The 24104-nt window shown below is 46.4% G+C and overlaps 1 protein-coding gene across 2 annotated transcripts in view; it reads right to left on the reverse strand.

Moving 5' to 3' along the window:
• PATJ (PATJ crumbs cell polarity complex component) overlaps positions 1 to 24104 on the reverse strand; it is a 272880-nt gene that overhangs the window by 228733 nt on the left and 20043 nt on the right. For both annotated transcript variants that reach the window (XM_075320380.1, XM_075320379.1), the window contains exons 5-13: positions 23847 to 23986; positions 20027 to 20210; positions 17161 to 17286; positions 13497 to 13721; positions 11206 to 11302; positions 10081 to 10099; positions 7917 to 8004; positions 5782 to 5923; positions 2429 to 2575 (exon numbers count right to left, since the gene is read on the reverse strand). In XM_075320380.1, coding sequence (XP_075176495.1) covers positions 2429 to 2575; positions 5782 to 5923; positions 7917 to 8004; positions 10081 to 10099; positions 11206 to 11302; positions 13497 to 13721; positions 17161 to 17286; positions 20027 to 20210; positions 23847 to 23986 — 1168 coding nt within the window. The remainder of the gene's footprint in view (positions 1 to 2428; positions 2576 to 5781; positions 5924 to 7916; positions 8005 to 10080; positions 10100 to 11205; positions 11303 to 13496; positions 13722 to 17160; positions 17287 to 20026; positions 20211 to 23846; positions 23987 to 24104) is intronic.

Raw genomic sequence — 24104 nt, forward strand, 5'->3', positions numbered from 1 at the left:
TAACACCTGCGCTCTGTTACTTCCTCTCCCTGGCGTATTCCAGAAAGTGCAGTAGAAGCAACTGGAGGCACATTAACACGGGTATCAACATGTGGTGGCTTAGAGGAACGGGGAACAATGGGGACAGAATAACTGGGGGCATCCGGTGTTGTGGAGCTGTTAGGCGTCTCTCCATCCTCCAACAGAACCCTCCACTGAGGCTTGATGGTGAGCACCTCATCAGCTAGAGCAGCAGCTTCCTCCACTGTCGCTGGTTTTCTCTCACGCACCCATTCCCGGATCTCAGCGGGGCACTTGAAGTAAAACTGCTCTTTTAGGAGGACCTGGAGGACGGTCTCCAAGGTTAAGGCCTCCTCTGCCTCCAACCAACGATGCCACAGATGTTTGAGTTTGTGGGCATACATCTTGAAGGACACTTCCTCATCACATGCTAGAGTCCTGTAAGTGTCTGGCGTTACAGCATAATGTTCTAGAATAGTCTGTTTAATATCCGCATACTCACAGTTCCACCGATGGTCCATAGCTCTATAGGCTGCAGCAGCTCCACCCTCTAAGAGCCCAACCAGATGCCGGACGCGCTCCCTTTCTGGGACTTCCATTAATCGACACTGATGCTCAAAGTCCTGGAAGAAGCCCTCAATGTCACCAGCAGCCTCATTAAACTGCTTGAAGTCTTTGCGGGACACTCTGGGAAGTTCCCTCATGATGGGTGCTGGGGTTACAGTCTGTCTGGAACCTCTCGTGGCTTCCACAGCGAGCTGCTTATCCAGCAATGCCATCTCCTCCATCCTGCGCTCCTTCTCTTCAGCTCCACGCATGGCCTCCCTCTTATCTTCTATGGTGGCCTCATCTCCAAGCAGTGCCATCTTTTCCTTGTACCACACAACCCATTGACTTTTTTGGGTATTCACCTCCGGCTCCCGTCTTTGCTCCCCTTGCTGTGGAAATTGTTCCTCGGTGCCATCTTGCAGGCAAGCGTGTTCCAATGCCTCAATTAGTTGCTCCTTAGAGAGTCCTTTGTAGCCGACACCTAATTCACGGGCCTTTGTTTGTAGACTCGCCACAGTCCAGTTCCTGTATCCTGAGGTTCTGGTTTCAGACGTCGATTGGCTGTTGTCCTCCATTTCTTCTGCTCTGATCCCGCCGCTGCCAACCAGTTTGTGACGGGGGTGTACAACAGAGCAAAGGATGGACGAGGCCGAGGGACGATCCAACAGGTTTATTAACAGGAATGCAAGAACAGCACACGATAAGTCCACGTAAAACAGATTCGGGGGCCCTTCCCGACAATCCTCGGACCGGATTACAAAGCAATCGTCCTTACAGTAGTCCAAAGAGTTCCACACAATCCCACGGGCTGCCACACAGGCCTAGCTCCGTCCGTGTCCACAGCCACACAGGCTGGAGCTCCTGCTCCCTTCAAGTTTCAGCTCACTCTGCCTGAATCTCCCAGGTAAGCAGAGTTTACACTAGTTGGACTCTAGGCCCACCTCCCCCTACTCCCAGGGAAGGAAGTGCCTCAAGAGGATATAACCTTGCATTTTAGGGGGGTGATTACCTACAACAATAGAAATGTACACAGAAGTAGTTCAAATAAGACAATGAACCCAGCTTGAAATAGGAATCTGTACAGCATATACAGTGAGAGGGTAAATTACATCTTCACACCCCCACAGCCCTCTATACAGAGTATGATGGCCCCCACAGCCCTCTATACAGAGTATGATGGCCCCCACAGCCCTCTATACAGAGTATGATGGCCCCCACAGCCCTCTATACAGAGTATGATGGCCCCCACAGCCCTCTATACAGAGTATGATGGCCCCCACAGCCCTCTATACAGAGTATGATGGCCCCCACAGCCCTCTATACAGAGTATGATGGCCCCCACAGCCCTCTATACAGAGTATGATGGCCCCCACAGCCCTCTATACAGAGTATGATGGCCCCCACAGCCCTCTATACAGAGTATGATGGCCCTATACAGAGTATGATAACTACCACTGCTTTCTACTGTATGCAGAGTACGAGCCCCTCCAGCCACCAATTTACAGTATGATAGCCCAAACAGCCCCTTCTATACAAAGTATAAGGCCCCGCTAAACTCCAGATGCTGCTTACCCACATACCCAGCAACTCCTATGCCCCATATTTGCCGCTATGTATGGTGCGCCTCTTATCTAAGCGGTGGCGGTGCACATACCTGATCTCTGTCCAATCAGACGGGGCTCTCCAGAGCCCCAATCTGAGAATCAGCAGTAGTCCCTGAAGCAGGACCCCCAGTGATTAGGACAGTATCACCAGTCCTATGGGTAGGTGTGATAGCTTAAAAGCTTAGGCAAACCCTTTGATGCACATACAGTATATGCCAGCTTTGCGTCCATTTGCATACATGCCGCTTCCTTCCCACCTTTCAGTGTAAATTTACCTGGTTTTGGTTCTTCTCTGTAGTTCTCCTCTCGCTCTTTGCTCTCTGTGTTGTTCTGGGGATCTTCGGGGACACCGCGTACCCCACCCCTTGGCGGCACAGCAGGTAACGGAGGCGGAGGCACACTTGGCAATGCTGGCGCATCTACTAACAAAGAGACGCGTATATTTAGGTTGAATGTGCAGAAGAAGAAACAACTTCTCCATTTGCAGGAAGGATGCCATTAACGGCGACATAAAAGCTGCTAACACAACAAACGCTTCTTCTGTGCGGAGTAACAGGTAAGGATAATTAGCAGAAGGCACAGCCTGGCACAGAGCGCAGCACCCAGCCAGGAGCGCGGAGCAATGCTGTCTGCGGCACGGCTGCCGGCACAACAGGGGGGGCAATGTGTGGACTGATCACACAATCATGGCAGACACTAACCAGCAAACCTCCGGTGGTTTGTGCAGGCCGCGGACTAGACAATGATGTTCTCCGCTCCCCTCCCAGCACGGCACAGGACCGGGGACACAGATTTGTGTTTCAGTACAGGACTCGAAAAGCATTGCTCCATCCCCACCTGCGAAAGCAGCAGGAGGCCCCGGCCATACCGGAGTCTTAGTCACAAAATATTATTTCATTGCTTTTTTTAATTAATATTTTAGCTGGGATAATATAAATTTGTGATGATCACTTGGTAAAGTTCTACAACTTCCTGACAGATTTTGGGGCAGAACAATCATCACTTTTTTGCCTTTTTTGGTGAAAAAGAGGTTCAAAAAGTGAGAGTGTGTGTATATATATATATATATATATATATATATATATATATATATATATATATATATATATATATATATATATATATATATATATATATATATATATATATATATATATATATTATAATATATTCTGCGTAAAATATATTATTTTTTTATTTTTTTTTTAGGGACGTTTGAAGGGGAAGAGGTTGGCATTATACAACTGGTTTCGGTTATCCATATGTTGTGACTTCTATAGATCATCAAATTATTATTACTATTATTATTATTGCACCATTTATCCCATGGCACTTTACAAGGGAAAAGTGTATACATAAAAACAAAACACAATAATCATGAACAATACAAAACCTGACAGACTGGTACAGCGAGGAGGAGAGAGAGGGCCCCGGCCGCTAGGAGGAGAGAGAGAGGGCCCCGGCCGCTAGGAGGAGAGAGAGAGGACCCCGGTCGCTAGGAGGAGAGAGAGAGGACCCCGGTCGCTAGGAGGAGAGAGAGAGGACCCCGGTCGCTAGGAGGAGAGAGAGAGAGGACCCCAGCCGCTAGGAGGAGAGAGAGAGAGGGCCCCGGCCGCTAGGAGGAGAGAGAGAGAGGGCCCCGGCCGCTAGGAGGAGAGAGAGAGAGGGCCCCGGCCGCTAGGAGGAGAGAGAGAGAGGGCCCCGGCCGCTAGGAGGAGAGAGAGAGAGAGAGGGCCCCGGCCGCTAGGAGGAGAGAGAGAGAGAGAGGGCCCCGGCCGCTAGGAGGAGAGAGAGAGAGGGCCCCGGCCGCTAGGAGGAGAGAGAGAGAGGGCCCCGGCCGCTAGGAGGAGAGAGAGAGAGGGCCCCGGCCGCTAGGAGGAGAGAGAGAGAGGGCCCCGGCCGCTAGGAGGAGAGAGAGAGAGGGCCCCGGCCGCTAGGAGGAGAGAGAGAGGACCCCGGCCGCTAGGAGGAGAGAGAGAGGACCCCGGTCGCTAGGAGGAGAGAGAGAGGACCCCGGTCGCTAGGAGGAGAGAGAGAGGACCCCGGTCGCTAGGAGGAGAGAGAGAGGACCCCGGTCGCTAGGAGGAGAGAGAGAGAGGCCCCGGCCGCTAGGAGGAGAGAGAGAGAGGGCCCCGGCCGCTAGGAGGAGAGAGAGAGGGCCCCGGCCGCTAGGAGGAGAGAGAGAGAGGACCCCGGCCGCTAGGAGGAGAGAGAGAGGACCCCGGCCGCTAGGAGGAGAGAGAGAGGACCCCGGCCGCTAGGAGGAGAGAGAGAGGACCCCGGCCGCTAGGAGGAGAGAGAGAGGGCCCCGGCCGCTAGGAGGAGAGAGAGAGGACCCCGGCCGCTAGGAGGAGAGAGAGAGGACCCCGGTCGCTAGGAGGAGAGAGAGGACCCCGGTCGCTAGGAGGAGAGAGAGAGGACCCCGGTCGCTAGGAGGAGAGAGAGAGGACCCCGGTCGCTAGGAGGAGAGAGAGAGGACCCGGTCGCTAGGAGGAGAGAGAGAGGACCCCGGTCGCTAGGAGGAGAGAGAGAGGACCCCGGTCGCTAGGAGGAGAGAGAGAGGACCCCGGTCGCTAGGAGGAGAGAGAGAGGACCCCGGTCGCTAGGAGGAGAGAGAGAGGACCCCGGTCGCTAGGAGGAGAGAGAGGACCCCGGCCGCTAGGAGGAGAGAGAGAGGGACCCCGGCCGCTAGGAGGAGAGAGAGAGGGCCCCGGCCGCTAGGAGGAGAGAGAGAGGACCCCGGCCGCTAGGAGGAGAGAGAGAGGACCCCGGTCGCTAGGAGGAGAGAGAGAGGACCCCCGGTCGCTAGGAGGAGAGAGAGAGGACCCCGGTCGCTAGGAGGAGAGAGAGAGGACCCCGGTCGCTAGGAGGAGAGAGAGAGGACCCCGGTCGCTAGGAGGAGAGAGAGAGGACCCCGGTCGCTAGGAGGAGAGAGAGAGGACCCCGGTCGCTAGGAGGAGAGAGAGAGGACCCCGGTCGCTAGGAGGAGAGAGAGAGGACCCCGGTCGCTAGGAGGAGAGAGAGAGGACCCCGGTCGCTAGGAGGAGAGAGAGAGGACCCCGGTCGCTAGGAGGAGAGAGAGAGGACCCCGGTCGCTAGGAGGAGAGAGAGAGGACCCCGGTCGCTAGGAGGAGAGAGAGGACCCCGGCCGCTAGGAGGAGAGAGGACCCCGGCCAGGGGATGGGTGAGGATGCATATTATTGCACAACTGTTCTCCAATACCCATTTTTTTTTCTATTTTCTGCATGATGATATTTTAAAACTTATTGCAGATGATTGTGAGAATTTATAACTTTAAAAAAAATGCAAAAAAAAAAAAGGAAAAAAAAGACCAAAAAATAATCCAAAAAATAAAGCTTTGAATTTGCAGCAATTTCTTAAACACTGTGCCCATTTTGGCACATAATCCATCACTGAAAAAAGAAAGGAAAAACCCCCTCAAATGGCTGAACTTCCCCCTCCCCATAAGTGACAAATCAGAACCTTTGCGTTTCAATTCCCTGCCATTTTCAGGATCTGTTGTTGTGATCAGTGTATATGCGCAATCACTATATTCACTTGTAATCTCTACATCTAATCTATGACTCTACAGCAGGTGAATCTCCACAATTTCTTATAGAAAAAATACCTCTGCGCGGAGAGATGCCTGGAGAGATTGGGCTGAGCGGCACTTTGCCCCTGGACAGGGTTAATTGCACTGTTTGGCCAGTGTGGCGCAACGCCGTTACAACATCCTGATTGGTCAATCCTTTGATGTTTTTCCCATCAACCTACAAATAAAAAAAATAAATAAATAAATAAAAAAAAAATTAAATATTTTCTCAAAATTACTGGAAATAAAAAAAAAATATGTATATTTTGAAGTGATTCACTAAGTAAATAGACATTGTACAAGATCCTGCAGAAGTCATCTATTGCAAAACTACAACTCCCATCGTGCACGGACAGCTGAAGGCCGGGCAGGGAGGATGTGCCAATTTTCCAACATCTGAGTTTGGGGAAATGGCTTTTCAGGTCCACCATTGCCCATTATCATCTTCTTCAATGGTAATTTTACTTGTAAAACATTTCTAGCAGCAGAGACGCCAAGAAAGATTCACAGGAAGTGGGGGGCAAGTCTGTCTCTCTGGAAAAGTAAGTGGGGGCAAGTCCGTCTCAAACAAGTGGGGGTCAAGTCTGTCTCTCTCAAATGATTGGGGGGGTCAAGTCTGTCTCTCTCAAATGATTGGGGGGGGTCAAGTCTGTCTCTCTCAAATGATTAGGGGGGTCAAGTCTGTCTCTCTCAAATGATTGGGGGGGGGTCAAGTCTGTCTCTCTCAAATGATTGGGGGGGGGTCAAGTCTGTCTCTCTCAAATGATTGGGGGGGTCAAGTCTGTCTCTCTCAAATGATTGGGGGGGGTCAAGTCTGTCTCTCTCAAATGATTGGGGGGGGGGTCAAGTCTGTCTCTCTCAAATGATTGGGGGGGTCAAGTCTGTCTCTCTCAAATGATTGGGGGGGTCAAGTCTGTCTCTCTCAAAATGATTGGGGGGGTCAAGTCTGTCTCTCTCAAATGATTGGGGGGGGTCAAGTCTGTCTCTCTCAAATGATTGGGGGGGGTCAAGTCTGTCTCTCTCAAATGATTGGGGGGGGGGTCAAGTCTGTCTCTCTCAAATGATTGGGGGGGTCAAGTCTGTCTCTCTCAAATGATTGGGGGGGTCAAGTCTGTCTCTCTCAAAATGATTGGGGGGGTCAAGTCTGTCTCTCTCAAATGATTGGGGGGGGTCAAGTCTGTCTCTCTCAAATGATTGGGGGGGGTCAAGTCTGTCTCTCTCAAATGATTGGGGGGGGTCAAGTCTGTCTCTCTCAAATGATTGGGGGGGGGGGTCAAGTCTGTCTCTCTCTCAAATGATTGGGGGAGTCAAGTCTGTCTCTCTCAAACAAGTGGGGCTCAAGTCTCTCTGAAAGAAGTGTGGGGCAACACTTGGTCCCTCTGCTCCTGCTCGCCCATCTGTAAAACTGTACACAGGCAGAACAGGATGAGGTGAGGATTTTAGTTTGAAGCAGAGGAGCCATAGGGCAATGGCATGTGCAGTGCATGCTGGGAAGTTAAGGTAAAGCAGGTCCAGCACCTATAGTGCTGGTGGAATGCTGTCAAAGAGGAAATTAAGCGTAATCATAGTTTACTTAAAAAAGGAAACTCTCTCATTCGTTTTGTATCTCCATCCTTCACTATTTTACAAATCTCCGATTGCTGTTGATGATCGTAAACATTCTTTTGATATTCGGAGGCTATAAACATCCAAACAAATATTACTCACATCTGAGAATGTTACAATTTTATCAGGTGCAGGCAATTTTCTCCGAGAGAGAAAAAACCATCAGCAGCGAAAATCTCTCTCCTGCTCTGATACATTGGATCAGAGCAGGGAAAAAAAAAGAAACAAACTATCAGTCTGCATGGAGATCCAGCTGTTTGGCTCAGAGAGGATTGTCTAGATTGGGTACAATCATTACACACGCTCCGCTGTGCAGTGCTGTGCAGTGCTGCGCCTGTGCCAGGTTAAGCTTCATGTAAAGAAGAATGCTTGGATTCACCAACAGCAAAGAGAAATGTTGAAAAATACAGTGGAATTGTATTATTTTAGCTGCAGAATTGTTCATTATGCGGTGACGGATTCACTGAACGTTAGAAAATGGAATGGATTTGGAGTCTTGCTGCTCGGATCCTCTGGGAGGCGCTCTGCAGGGAACACACAGGGAGATGAAAAACAAATGGACTAACAGCCACTATCCTGTCGTGCACTTCAATGCGTCCGCTTTGGTCGGCGGCGCTGCCCGTATGATACCTTTCACATAAATACCAGAAGAGCCTGGAAAACAAAAGGAAAAAAAAAAAGGAACTTTATTAAAAATTCTCTGCTCTCCAAAAAGTCACATAACCCCCAAACTGACAATAGAGGGGTTCAGAGCGTGCTCTTAGGGTGGATTACACTTGAAGCGTGCAGAGACATGGGCGGACAGATTCCATTTGTGCTTTTCGCAGGCAGTAAATTGATACCAGTTTGCACAAAATCAAAATATGCGACAGTCAGATGGGGACACATCATGGCCAAACACTGACAGGCGACACTACAAGTTTCCACAACAAAACTTTATGGATCTAACAAAACTTTTTTTTTTTTTTTTTTTTTATCTTAAAGGGGCTGTCCATGCATAGTCAAAGGCCCAAACTGACATCAGTCATGGGGAGATGCTCGTGCATGCAAGATAAATGTCATACGCCAACTAATGAGAAGAGGACCAGTGCCCAAGACTTAATGGGAATGGGGTGAATGGTATCACCAATTGCACTGTGCACCTGCACCGGAAACTGTGCCCGGTGTCAGAGTTGGAGGATGCCTGGGCCGCACCTCCAAACTTTTCAAGACCCAGTTATTTTAATTTCTGAGCTTCTGTTTTGGCCTCCCCTTCATAGAAGAGGAATTACATTTTTAGCCTTTACTCGCCATAGCCGTTTGTTTTTTTGCAGGTTATGTGAAATCTAATATATAAAGCTCAGTGTGTGTGTATAAGTGTGTGTGTATGAGTGTGTGTGTGTGTGTATGAGTGTATGAGTGTGTGTGTGTGTGTGTGTGTGTGTGTGTGTGTGTCCACTAAAGGAATTAGCACCATAACATTTACAATCACAAAATTTTGCACAGATGCCTCATGTGACTCGGGGAATGTCATAGACTATGTTTTGAGGGGATAATTTAACCCTGTGCTTTACAGTTGTTCACCAAAAAACCTGCTTACATTAAAGTCAATGGAGCTGGAACGCATCTTATTATAGATTGCTATTATGGACAGAGAATGAGAAACAGAGAAAGAAACACACAGGGGGAGGGGGGGGGTGGGGGAAGAGACGGAGAGACGGGGGGGTGAAAGACGGGGAGGTGGGGGGGGGAAAGAGACGGGGAGGTGGGGGGGAAAGAGACGGGGAGGTGGGGGGGAAAGAGACGGGGAGGTGGGGGGGGAAAGAGACGGGGAGGTGGGGGGGAAAGAGACGGGGAGGTGGGGGGGGAAAGAGACGGGGAGGTGGGGGGGGAAAGAGACGGGGAGGTGGGGGGGGAAAGAGACGGGGAGGTGGGGGGGGAAAGAGACGGGGAGGTGGGGGGGGAAAGAGACGGGGAGGTGGGGGGGGAAGAGACGGGGAGGTGGGGGGGGAAAGAGACGGGGAGGTGGGGGAAGAGACGGGGAGGGGGGGGGGAAGAGACGGGGAGGGGGGGGGAAGAGACGGGGAGGGGGGGGGGGGAAGGAGACGGGGAGGGGGGGGAAAGAGACGGGGAGGGGGGTGGGGAAAGAGACGGGGAGGGGGGTGGGGAAAGAGACGGGGAGGGGGGGAGAGACTGGGAGGGGGGAGAGAGACTAGTGTTACTATATAATGTACTAAAAAAAAAAAAACTAGGAAATAATTCCAAGTGCAGTGAAATGTTGAAAATAAAACCACAATTCATCCACTGTTTATGGCGATTTATTTTTACTTCAGAACTTTGTAAAAACTTTGAGGAAAAAAAAAAAGTTTTATTAATACCATTTTATGGTACATAGAGTGTTTTGTTTGCATTTTTGGAGAGAAAAGTGCTGCGCCCAAAAAAAATGACAATTCTGTTTTAATTTCTCTGTCTTTTCGGCATTTAGCGCATGGTTTAAATAGTTTTATTTTTTTGACAGATGTCCCTTCTATGAACACAACAACAACACCATACATGTTCTATTTATTTTCATGTCTGGATTTACTTTTGCCTGGCCATGATGATATGAATTGGTTAAACAGAGGAGAGACGTTACATCATGCAATGGCGGAGAGTACGACACACAGAAGGGGAAGGATGAATGGCTGCAACCTTGAAGGCTCCGTTACGGACAAGGATCAGGCAATAATCGACAAGTGAAAGCCCTCATACCTGCCAGAGTCTTTGTTCTCTGGTGTGCCGCCATAGGGGAAAAGAAAAAAATAGAAACAAAAACAGGAAACACGTGGAAAATCTAAGGTTATTAATCAGTAAACTTTGCAAAAGACAAACACCCAGCCAGCAAAAATAATAAGAAGGGGTCCTATAGACTAATATAATGTATCAGAGCAAAACTGGAACTGTTCAAAGTTACCATCTTTAAAGGGAACGTGTCACCAGATTTGGTCCCTATAAGCTGCGGCCACCACCACTGAGCCCTTATATACAACATTCCAGAATACTGTATGTAAGAGCCCAGGCCACTGTGCAGAACGTAAAAAGAACTTTATAATACTTCCCTAGGGGGCGGTCAGGTCTGATGGGTGTCGCTGCTCTCCGGTCCGGCACCTTCTCTTTGCGGTGATCTCCGTCCTCTTTTTATCCCTCCCAGTATGGATGACATATCCTAAGTCATTCATACTGGCTTGCGCTGCTGTCCTGCGCAGGCGCAATTTGATCTGCCCATAGTACTGTAATGCGCAGGCACGAGGAAAGGTTAAAGACCGCTTGTGCATGCACACTACAATACTTTGATCTGCCCTGAGTAGGGCAGATCACAGTGTGCCTGCGCAGGATCGCAGGGCAGGCCAATGTGGATGACGTAGATTGCGTTAGCCATACTAGGCGAGATAGAAGGAGGAGAAAGATCACTGTAGAGAGGAGGCACCGGACTAGAGAGGAGTGACACCCACTGGACAAGACCACCACCCTGTGTTTTTTTTATGTTATACAGAGCTGACTGTGCCCTTATATACAGTATAGTAGAATGCTGTATACAAGAGCTCACTGGTGGTGGCCGCAGCTTAGTCACCAAATCTGGTGACAGGCTCCCTTTAAGCATTTTCCATTACCACACCCCTTATCCTGACTCCTCTGTGGACCTCATCCAATGACAAAGCATGCCAGAGTCACGCCCACGAGGAGCTGCTTTCAGGGATTTTCACTCTTCTGCTTTTATTAGTTCCCAGAGGCCTTTCCCTTTTCTGGGAGTCAACTATATATTTTGAGAGAGTTGGCAAATATGCGTATGCGTACAGATGCAGGAGCATTTACAGGATATGCAATAGTGAATCTTACCTCCGCTGCTACCTCCAGTGTAGCCCACCACTGTTATCCCAAGGCTCTGCCCTTCTTTTTTGGTGAGGGTAATATCGTATATATTCTCAGCATCTTCCTAAATATAAATAATAATTGGTCTTTTAAATACCGTAATTAAAAAGTATACATTCAAAGGTTTTCCCAGCCACCCCTGTCACCAGGACACACCCCTGAGGAGCAAGAATAAAAAGGGATGAAGCTATAATTTTATAAATAATAAAAAAAAAGTCCTGAAACTTTCAAATAGACTTTGTCTTTTCAAGATCTGTACTTTTAGTCAGTCAGTGAATAAAAATATTCTTTTTATCCTCTGGAGGATGCAAAACTTCTACAGACCTAATACTTAGCTCTCTGTTAACTCCTTTTTTTTCTGTAAGCTAAGCAACCAGATACGGTATCAGTCAAGTAAAATCTAACAAAAAACAAGGACAGAGGAGAGATTTGCTCGGCCGATGTATTTTGTCCACGATATATTAATGAGGACCTGACATTTGCCATTAAATGTTTGGGTTTTTTTGCTATTTTGTTATGTGTTGTAAATGCCGCTGTTCTCCTGAATCTAGCGTTTTTCTTTTGTTTGTGCCCCCTCCGCTCATGAGATTTGGTCCCCTATTTCCAGTGTATAAATCTAGTCATGTTAGGTACGTGGGCCTTCAATCTACTCTATGGGTGTCTCCTTGATAGCCACGCCCAATTGGCTAAAATAATAGGTTTATATACAAGGAAAAAGGGGGCCATCTCTCATGAATAGTGGGGCGCAAAAGCAAATGAAAAGCAGCGCCGGATTCAGGGGAACAGCGGCAATTACACTTCGTGAAAGGTATCCTTTAGATGGATTCTATTGTAATGACCTCCTTAGGTCTGTACAGCTAGCTTCAGGACTAATACAAGATGACACAGACAGCAAGCAGAGATCTTAACACAAGATAGGTATAAAACACAAAGCAGGCTATAAAAGTTAATCAATTTGTAGTGATTAACATTTAATTACTGTTAACTTTTAATTAATGCTTGTGTGTTCGCTGCCCTTAACATTTTTGGGAAGACAATGCCAGTAGGGTTCATTTCTCACCTCGTGGCCTTAAAAGGGAACCTGTCACCAGATTTGGGGCCTATAAGCTGTGGCCACCACCAGTTGGCTCTTATATACAGCATTCTAACATGCTGTATATAAGAGTCCAGGCCGCTGTGTACAACATAAAAATCACTTTATAATACTCACCTTAGGGGCGGTGCAGTGCAGACTGGTTGGATAGGTGTCTCCGTTCTCCGGGTGTGGCGCCTCCTCTTTCGGCCATCTTTTTCCTCCTTCTTTTAAAGCCTGGGTCCTACGTCATCCACACTTGCCGACATTGATGTGCACTTTGATCTATCCTGAGCAGGGCAGATCAAATTATTGTAGTGCGCCTGCGCAGGACTTCAATGCCGGCTATTGTAGATGACGTAGTATGCGTCATGCACCCAGGCTTCAGAAGGAGGATGACAAAGATGGCCAAAAGAGGACGCGCCGGTACTGGAGAATGGAGACACCCATCCAACCGGTCTGCACTGACTGCACCACCCCTTAGGTGAGTATTATAAAGTGATTTTTATGTTCTACACAGCGGCCTGCGCTCTTATATACAGCATGTTAGAATGCTGTATATAAGATCCCACTGGTGGTGGCCGCAGCTTATAGTTGCCAAATCTGGTGACAGGTTCCCTTTAGTGTAATCAGGAGGTTTCAACTGAGCCCTGCAATGAGAGCCATCTTGTAGCTCACTGACCTGTCCAAACAGTATCTCAATTATTTTTTTTTGTTTTCACGTTAACCAAAAGTATAATTGACAATAACAGGTAACACAGGATCCCCCTTATCCCCCTCCCTATACTGTGACCTCTGCACAGATCGCAGAGAATGCCCACTACTCTCTCCCGTAGAAGTCAACGAACATCTCCAACTGACTGTTTTCCATTTTCATGTGGCTGCTGCAAAGAGAATCTTTAAAAATGAATCTGTATTTCTATCTGGGTTTAATTAGTAAAACATAAAATACTATTATAGGCGATGTATTCCTTTTAAATTAAAGGCTGTGACACAAAGTGATGATTTTCAATCAAGGGCACCGTTTGCAAAGTAAATATTACATCAAGAGTTCAGTGTTAAGTTTCATTAGAAATATATTAAAAGTTGAGTAATTAGATTTTTTTTTTTAATGTGCTGTAGGGGGGAGGGGGACGGAAAGATCCCCATACAGCTGTGAATGATGATGATGGAGTGCGGCACTTACATCATTGCTGCTCTTTGTGTCTTTAGGAGGCAGGGAACCCACCGGCAATGTCGCTGGAGCAGGGGGCTTCAGTGGAGGAGCTTTGACCACAGGATCCCTGGCAACCACCATACTAACAGAGTTTCCGCAATTCTTCAGCACCTGAGCGACCTGGTCACTGGCCATTCCTTGGACATTGGTGCCTCCGATTTGTAAGATGTGATCCCCGGTCTTTAACCTTCCATCCTAAGATAAGAGACAGGAACACTTCTCTCAGCAAGGTGAAATACATTAGAAATGCTCTATGAATCTGAAATGCTTCAGTATTGACTTGTTCAATAACAATGGCTATTCAATGACAGCAAGCAGATGTTTGTTCCTACAGAAAAAACCCCCCACAAACCCTCTACTCACCTGCAGGCGGCATTTCAGGCAGGGGCGTAACTACAATAGGTGCAGGGATTGCAATCACACCTGGCCCTGAAGCCTAAAGGGGCCCCAAAAGTCTCTGGCCTATATGAAAAGACCAATGTTATTACACATTGCAATAATTGGGGGCCCCATTAGAGCTTTTGCATTGGGGCCCATTCGCTTCAAGTTACGCCACTGATTTCAGGTCTTCTCTAGATGTAACTAAGATTAGAGGCCTGGGTGCCAAAGATGGCACGGACCCCTCCTGCCTCCGTACACCATTATCCTTTTCTTTTTGGCCTATAACCACACTAATCAGGCCTAATGATGAACACAAATCAGCTTTGCTTCTCTTTCCTTTCAATATAACCCCGGCATATGTTAAAGAGTATGTCCATTACTATCTCCCATAGAAGTTCATGACTCCTCTCCCTCCACAATGCTCTATGACCTATGCAGAAATCATGTCCATTAGCTTTCTCCCATAGAAGTCAGTGAGTCATCTCCTCTCTTTCCTTGCACAATGACCAACACAGTTCATGGAGCATGCCCATTACTATCTACCATAGAAGTTAATAAATCATTTCCTCTCCTTCCTTGCACAACTACTTCAATACAGGTCATGGAGCATGCCCACTACCATTTCCCATAGAAGTTAATATATCATCTCCTCTCCTTGCTTGCATAATGGAGCATTCTTACTACCATATTCCATAGAAGTTAATACATCTCCTCTCCTTCCTTGCATAATGGCGCATGCCCACTACTATCTCCCATAGAAGTTAATGAATCATCTCCTCTCCTCCCTTTAATAATGGAACATTCCCATAACCATCTCTCATAGACGTTAATGAATCATCTCATCTATTTCCTTGTATAATTCAACATTCCTACTACCATCTCCAATAAAAGTTAATACATCATTTCTCCTTCCTTGCATAATGGAGCATGCCCACTACCATTTCCCATAGAAGTTAATGAATCATCCTAGTTCCTTCCTTGCATAATGGAACATGCCCACAACCATCTCCCATTGAAGTTACAGAATCATCCTAGTTCCTTCCTTACATAATGGAGCATGCCCACAACCATCTCTCATAGACGTTAATACATCATCTCCTCTCCTTCCTTGCATAATACAGCATGCCCACTACCATCTCCCATAGAAGTTAATGAATCACATCCTCTCCTTCCTTGCACAATTCCTTCAACATAGGTCATGGAGCAGGAGCATGCCCACTAATCTCTCCCATAGAAGTCAATGAGTCCTCTCCAGACACCCATATCCATATCAAAATATAAAAAGGAATAATTTAATGTATTTCAGTATAAATAAAAATAAAGTTCCCCCTTAGGAAACCTATTACAGATATGTATTTATGGCAGAAACCTTTTTAAGAAGCCTCTTATATATGCAGCAGAGCGGACAGGGTCTTTTGCCATTACTAATATGGAAGGAATTCTAGTTAATGAAGACATTGTAAAACACATAAAATATATTAATGTCCAGATTAACACCGGGCTTCATTCAGCTCCACTTCATGTAAAATTGGCTTCTTTTTTAACTTTCATGCTTTTCTTTAATTGCTTCCCAATTTTCTTCCTCGACGGTTGGAGCCGTTTAAACGTCTTATTTATCTTCGGCGGTAAATTGATGAGATCTATTTATTTTTGCAATTAACCGGCCATAAACCCCTTTAAATTCCAAAAAACAGGCCCCTTCATCCAGATAGTATACGGCCGCAGCCTCAGCCAATGTGTCTTAAATTAAAAAAAAAAAAAAGCCTAAGCAGCCGTACAAAAAGGGATATATAAGCCGGGGGCAAAAATGGTCAAAATCAATAGAAAAGTCAGATACTCTGCCTCCAATAACTGGAAAACGCCGACAATCTGCTAATCACACACCCTGAGGGCTCTGTCCTCTGAAGGAGGCCACACAAAGCCCTTTCGGCCTTTTTTAGGCCTCTTTTTGCCGACTGCATTGGAAAGGCCTAAAGACTAGATCTGTTGCCCATAGCAACCAATCACAGCGCAGCTTTCATTTTACCCAAGCGGTTTAAGAAATAAAAGCTGAGAACTGATTGGTTGCTATGAGCAACAAGCACAAAGGTTCTTAGAAGTTTTTGTTTTACTAACCGTGGCCTATTAGACGTTAGTTATAAAATATAATGAGAGATAGAGAGAGATAGAGAGAGAGAGAGAATATATATATATATATATATATATATATGATAGATAGATAGATAGATAGATAGAGGGAGAGCGAGAGATATCTATATATATATATATCTATATATCTCTCTCTATGTCTCATATACATACATACACATATACATACATACATACACATATACATACATACATACATACATACATACATACATATATATAATATGCAAATAAGAAAGCCGCGGAGACACCATCACGTGTTTCTCAACGCTGGCAGGAAACTAGCCAGGTCTTTCACCGGGAAGGAACAACCACGGGAAGGGCAGTCTCCAGTCCAGGAGGCCACCTATACCAAACATGGTATCCATCCACAGACAGCCGTTTCGGGGTATTTGCCCCTCATCAGTGTAGAGTAGGAATCTGGCTAGTGGGTGCAATGCCTAGTAAAAGACTACTTAAGCAAGCATATTTATTTGCATACTTCCCAGGGGGCATTGCTCTAGAATCACTGCGTTGAGAAACACGTGATGGTGTCTCCGCAGTGGATATGTTGATCTCCCTAAGGTCAACAATGCTTGCATATATATATATATATATATATATATATATATATATATATATATATATATATATATATATATATATATATATATATATATATATATATATATATATATATATATATATATATATATATATATAATATCTCTACATACAGTATTTCTATATCTCTATAATATCTATATATCTATATATCTATATATCTATATATCTATATATCTATATATCTATATAAAATCTAGAATGTACCTGACTATTGCCCGTAACAACCAATCAGATCGCAGCTTTTATTTCTTAAACAGCTTTGATAAGATGAAAGCCGTGCTGTGATTGGTTGCTATGGGCAGCAAACATTTTCTTGAAATAGTTTACTTAAATGTCAAAAATGTAATAAAAAAAATAATAAGAACATTCTTTTAACCCCTTCCTACATGTATGGCATGTATCGGGCATGGTAATACAAAGATGCTCCTTGATGATAGGTGGCAGCTGTGCTACACAGTCCCAAAAAGTAGAAGGAAAGAAAATGAGAAGATAAAATTACCCGATCAGCCAGTCCTCCAGGTAAGATGGTTCTCACGATGACGCCGACGGCTTTCCCACCGACAATCCCGAATCCTAACCCTGATCCATCATTAATGAGCTCAATTTCTTCCACGTGGCCCCAGATCTGCAATTTGTAAAAACACAGAAGGGCATTTTTTTTTTTTCAGTTTGCAATTTCTGACTTTTATAATTTATCTGCCCCTCCTCCGTCCTGTAAAAAAATACAAAAAACCAAAAACACCCAAATAACACAAAGCTAATGTAATAGATCTGCAAAACCGAAACATTGGAGAAGCGGTTCCTTCTGGAAATCCCGCCGCCGTTCCATATGGCTCCCATTAGTTTTAACATTAGCGATGGCCCATTTTATTAATTGCCTATATTCAATATCTACATATGCTGTTCATCCCTGAGCGCGCCCGTAACACGGACCCCATGCTGGTCTGATGAGCCTTGCTCCAATAAGCATGCTCATATACAGGGAGAATCAAGACTTGGACAAAAAAAAATGACTTATCAGACCGTCCCCTGGTTCAAAAATCTTAAATCCTTTGTGCTGCTGTGAAGTACCGGTATATTGTCTATTCTGCACCACTCTGTTTCCTTGCATACATCATGAACTTACTATTCTCACATAAATGGAAAGACCACATCCACCCACGAGACGACCACTGTTCACTTGTGGCATATTCTGGACTACCGTGAACCCTTCTCTTCCTAATATGCAGCTCTCAATCTCTCAGTGACCCATTCATCTCTATTTCACTACGTGTCCCATTATAACACGTGGACTTTTCAGTTTATTTATGAACAAGTGTCACCCACAAGATCAACAGAATCATCTTCACATTTCACTTCTGAAATCCTCTGGGCTGCTGTGAGAAACCTTCCTGTTCAAATATATAAAAGAAGGTCTCGGGCCGCCGCACTCCAATGCCAAGGAGATACTATGTCCGGATGTGACTTTGGGTGGGGTGCATGACATTTATTGGTTTCTTCATGCCGGTGTCAATCACCCAGCCAGCAGTCACCGTCATGGACACTCAATAATTCACGCAACACCAAAGTTCACTTAGCCAACTAAAATAGTTCACTTCTAGTCTTCACACCGTTATTACAGACATGGCCTTCCTTTCCTGCCTTCCTCTCTGTGTGGGGTACTGCTCCTTGACCTGTGCCCCCCGCTATCTTAGATCTCGTCCACAAGATTCTGGATATGCATCTACTTCCCCCTGACTCCGTTCACCTTCGTCCAATTCTGGTCCCAGACGGGTCTCTAGCCGGACTACTCTCTAAGCCCGTCGTGGTGAGCCGTGGGCTCCGGACCTCTCGAGGTTACCTCAGGGTTCCCTGACTGGCCCTATCACAGAGACCACATCTTGTCACACTTTAACCCTATTCTTCACTGGTCCCCTCTCGAGTGTTCCCTCCCATTCTCTTACCCCTCCACTACCTTCACCTATCATATCTAACATCTAATCTAAAGTGGACTTGTGACGCCCTGGGCAAGCCAGGGGTCACAGGTCACAATACCACACGCACCCCACATTCCCTGCAGGTACACCAAGCTAACCCAAAATCCTTGTTGCCTTCCTCCAGGGGCTGATGTCCACACCAGGGGGTGGGCCAGGCTGTTGGCTCTGCCCACCGAGGAGTTCACAGCCCTGGAGGCGGGAAAACCAGGCAGTCAAGCTAGGGAAGTGAAGGAGTAAACAGTGAAGTGGTAGAGGAGGACAGTGACAGAAAAGTGTCAGTTAAGAAAGCCTGAAGTTGGTCCGGGTGTGTGCCCCGGACTGAGACAGCAAGGTCAGCAGACGGCGGTGATAGTCTGCAGGGGGACTGCTCGGAGGTTGCTGGAAGGACCGCGGACGGGTGGTGACCCGGCGGTCTGGAGCAGTATACGAAGAACAGTCAGCACCACGGCAGGGGCCTTTCGGATCCCAGCAAGGCTAGGAGTCGCCATAATTTGCCAAATCCGTCAGTGAAGGGGACGTCTGTCTCCTAACAACCAAGTCCCGATTGAAGGCAACAGCCCGACCGTGAAGGGGAGACACCGCCACCGCCAGGGCACCAGTTTCCCAGGGCCAGCGCCTGCGGGCAAAGTAGGGCTCCTTCGGCCCAGCTTGAAGCTGAGGAGTGGGTAACCGGTGGGGACCCATCGCTACCAAAGAGACTTTCATAGGTGCAGGGAAGAGACCGTCACCGCTAACTGCAGGGAACATCAGCACCGTGAACCGTCCGAGGGACCCGTCCAACCAGCCGTTTGTTTACCGAGAACTGTGTCGTGTTTACTGGCTGAGTGAGTACCTCCGTGCCGTGCGGCACAGCGCTGTCCCTGCGCCCCTGCACCTCCACAGGCCCCAGACCCGCCTGTCCACCATTCCAATCCCATCACCGGGCCCCGGGAGCACCAAGACCCCTACCCACGGAGGGGAAAATCAACAACTGGCTGCTCCGTACCATCACTCCCGGGCTCCCCAAACAGAGCAGCGGTGGTGTCCACTCCATCACCACAACCGTGGGTGGCGTCACGGACAATAAACTATCCCAAATCCCAATCCCCTTTCACTCACGGGCGAGGAGTGCCGCTCGAGTCCCCGGGATCCGGCCCATTGCTCGAGCCACCGAGCAGCAGCAGGCCACAGCAGCCGCGGCAGCCGGACCCGAGCAGAGGGAGAGCGCGGCGTCCCCTCCTCCGCCCGCGACAGACTCGCTGCTAATACAAACATCTACATCCTATAGTATTCAACAGTCTATAAAACACGGCACATGCACACGGTGGGACGCAGACCCCTACTACATATGTAACTCTCCATCTTTTACTTCCCACCAGATTCCATTCCTATTATGATTGTGGAACTTACTTGTTCTTCCTGTTGGGGAATCTGCGTCTGGGGAAGGAGCACAGGAGGCTGTTTAGCAACAACTAAGTGAATGTGCCCGGAGGACTGCTGCAGCAGAGAAATGGCTTCCTGGTGCGAGACGTTCCTGTCCAATGGGGTGTAATTAATGGCCAGTATCTCATCATTCTCCTTAAGCCTTCCATCTCTTAAGACAAGAAAATTTGAAAGACAGATTGAAATTTATCCAGAGGAACTGCTGATTCAGTGCCGTGACTCCATAATCAAGTAAGACAGACAAACCTGTGTGTAACCTGTATTATACTCTAGAGCTGCACTCACTATTCTGCTGATGCAGTCAGTGTGTAAATACATTACTTATCCTGTACTGATCCTGAGTTACATCCTGTATTATATTCCAGAGCTGCACTCACTATTCTGCTGGTGCAGTCACTGTATACATACATTACTGATCCTGAGTTATATCCTGTATTATACTCCAGAGCTGCACTCACTATTCTGCTGGTGGAGTCACTGTGTAAATACACTACTTATCCTGTACTGATCCTGAGTTACAGCCTGTATTATACTCCAGAGCTGCACTCACTATTCTGCTGGTGCAGTCACTGTGTACATACATTACATTACTGATCCTGTACTGATCCTGAGTTACATCCTGTATTAGGCTATGTGCGCACTGGGAAATGGAATTTTCTTGAGAAAATTCCGCATGCTCTCAAAGATTACCGCACCCGCGGTAAAAAACCGCGGCAAACCGCACCCGAAAACCGCATGCGGTTTGCCTCGGTTTGCTGCGGTTTCACCGCGGTATTGTTCGCGGTATTGCCGCAGTTTTGCCGCGTGCGGGTTGGGATGTGCTTTATTGCTTCAATGCAATAAAGCACATTGAAAAAAAAAAAAAGTCATTTAATTCTGAGATAGTAGATAGACAGAAGAATAGATAGAGAGATAGATAGATAGATAGATAGACAGATAGATAGATAGAGGGATAGATAGAAGGACAGACAGACACAGACAGACAGACAGACAGACAGACAGACAGACAGACAGACAGACAGACAGACAGACAGACAGACAGACAGACAGACAGACAGACAGACAGACAGACAGACGGATAAGACAGACGGATAAGACAGACGGATAAGACAGATGGATAAGACAGATGGATAAGACAGATAGATACATAGAGGACAGATCGCTGCATTTCCCACGGTCGGCAGTGAGTTCACATTACCGGCCGTGGGAAATGACCGGTAATTACCTCTGCTGTCTGCTGCTTTCATTCAGCGCTGTGTCTGTGACAGTCGCGGCTGGATGTAAGCAGCGCAGGACCTGTGGATTACGGCGGAGCTGTGGATTACGCCGGAGCTTTGGTGCGGGAGGGGTTAATAAAATGGTGAACGAGGCCTGTTTGTTTTATTTAAAATAAAGGATTTTTCTGTGTGTGTGTTTTATTCACTTTACTTACGGGTTGATCATGTCAGCTGTCACATAGATGCTGCCATGATCAAGCCTGGAGTTAATGGCGGTGATCCACCACCATTAACCCATTGTATTACCTTGCTGCCACTGCTACACGGCAGCAAGAAGAGCCGAGGACACGCCGGTGCTGCCGCATAATGCATGCGACAGTCCCAGGGCAGCTGCGGCTGATATTCTCGGCTGCGGGAGGTGGGAGTGAGGCGGGGGACATTAACCCTGCCCCTCTCCCTCTCCAGCCTGAGAATATCGGGCCGCCGCTGTGTGCTTACCTCGGCTGCACGGTAAATATGCAGCGGAGCCCACGTTCTTTGTTTTCTATACTTCCGTTTTCTTTGTGTGTCTGTGTCTGTGTCTGTGTCTGTGTCTGTCTGTGTTTACTCTCTGCTCCGCTTCCTCTTCCTGTAATGACATCACTTCCCTGCAAAACCGCAGACAGGCGATGTACATTACCGGAGGTAAACCGCGAAATACCGCAGGGAATAACGCAGGAAAACGCAGTGAACCGCACAGAATTTGCTTCCTGCGTTATTCCCTGCGGGATTTCACGATTAACATTGGAGTCAATGGAGTGAAATCCCGCAGCGATGTGCGGAAAAGAAGTGACATGCAATTGTTTTTGCTGCGGGAATCCCGCAGCAAAACATGCAGCTGTCAAATTCCGCCCAGTGCGCACAGGATTTTTTTTGCCCAAAGGTTTTGCTGGTGATTCACTGCAGAGATGTTATGAACATTTTCTGCAGCGAAACATGCAGCAAAACCGCAAAAAATCCGCGGCAAAATCCAGTAAGTGCGCACATAGCCTTATACTCCAGAGCTGCACTCACTATTCTGCTGATGCAGTCACTGTGTACATACACTACTTATCCTGTACTGATCCTGAGTTACCTCCTGTATTATACTCCAGAGCTGCACTCACTATTCTGCTGGTGCAGTCACTGTATACATACACTACTTATCCTGTACTGATGCTGAGTTACATCCTGTATTATACTCCAGAGCTGCACTCACTATTCTGCTGGTGCAGTCACTGTGTACATACATTACATTACTGATCCTGTACTGATCCTGAGTTACATCCTGTATTATACTCCAGAGCTGCACTCACTATTCTGCTAGTGCAGTCACTGTGTACATACATTACATTACTGATCCTGAGTTACATCCTGTATTATACTCCAGAGCTGCACTCACTGTGCACATCCATTACTTGTTCTGTGTGATATCCTGTATTACACTCCAGAGCTTTTAGGCCAAATATAAAAATGTTTATATCTTATGAATGATTTTAATATTTTAGGCTTTGGATATGTCTTTATCAGGTTTGTTACTCCTCTTGAGCAGCTGAAATAAAAATGAGGAATCCTTGTAACAATCCTGATAAACTCTCTTCCTATTTGTGGGACCAGCTCGCAAATAATGTCAGGTTCTCCGATTGTGGACAATCAGTAAATTCTAACATTGTGTTTCATATGGAATGAAAAAAAAAAGACAAATGCAGGATCAGACTACACAGTGTTCTCCTGTAGTCTGTAACGATGGAGGCACATAGATCAGCAGGAGAGCTGTATACAAAAAAAAAAAAAAGGAAATGAAAACAAAATTTAAAGAAGATTGTTAGTCTTCATTTCTGTCTTTTAGATGCAATGGGGGAATAAAAGAAAAAGAAAAAAAAAAGTGGTTGAAAAAGTCAAATTTCTCCTGTACTCCTAATAGAAAGCATATTGTCTTCTTTGAGTCAATGCCAACACACCTGTAATAAAAGATAGAGTCGTCCGCACGTCTTGTTAAATTCCTAAATAAAGCTCCAGACTGACTTGTATAAGGATAAATTATGTTTTTTTTACTCCGTTTACTCCAAAAAGAGAAAAAAAAAAATTTTGGTCTCATTTCGGGAAATCACCTCCAAACCGAGGCTTTTTCCACCCACTTTCCGTGTTCTGAAATCCTAATAGCCGCGTTCTGCCATCTGGTATCAATGACCAGTGTGAAAAGCGCTGACCTCACCTGACCCGCCACATCATTACCCACATTACTACATTCAGCCATTACGCAAAAAAAAATAAAATAAAAATTCTCTTTCACAGAACATTACCCTCCCAGCCAATCTCCCTCCCATACGTTTTCTATCATGTTGATGGCTGCAGGTTCAGACTGATGTGAAATTATGGGTCTCGCTTACGTTACATAAACAAGACGTAGGAAAAATTGATTTCAGATAGAAGCGTAAATAAAAAAAAATATATATATATAAAAATAATAATAAATAATAATAATAATAATAATAATAATAATAATAATAATAATAAAATAAAAAAAATATATAAATATTTATATATCTTACTTGTCTGCCAGGCTTCCAGGCTGCACCCCCTTGATAAATACCCCGCCGTCTCCCACATTAGGATTCTTGAGGGCCACGACACTGAATCCGAGGCCTCCTACAAGAGGTTTTTCGATATCTATATATTCAATTTGTCTGCCCTAATGAAAAACAAAAACAAATAGAATTTTGATTTGTTGAGTCGATGTCTCTGCCAACACGTTCAATCTGCTCCGGAGAGACCGGTGAACTAGGAGAAATTTATATCCTGTAAGACAG

This window comes from Anomaloglossus baeobatrachus, chromosome 8 (assembly GCF_048569485.1).
Source record: "Anomaloglossus baeobatrachus isolate aAnoBae1 chromosome 8, aAnoBae1.hap1, whole genome shotgun sequence".
NCBI classification, from domain to species: Eukaryota; Metazoa; Chordata; class Amphibia; order Anura; family Aromobatidae; genus Anomaloglossus; species Anomaloglossus baeobatrachus.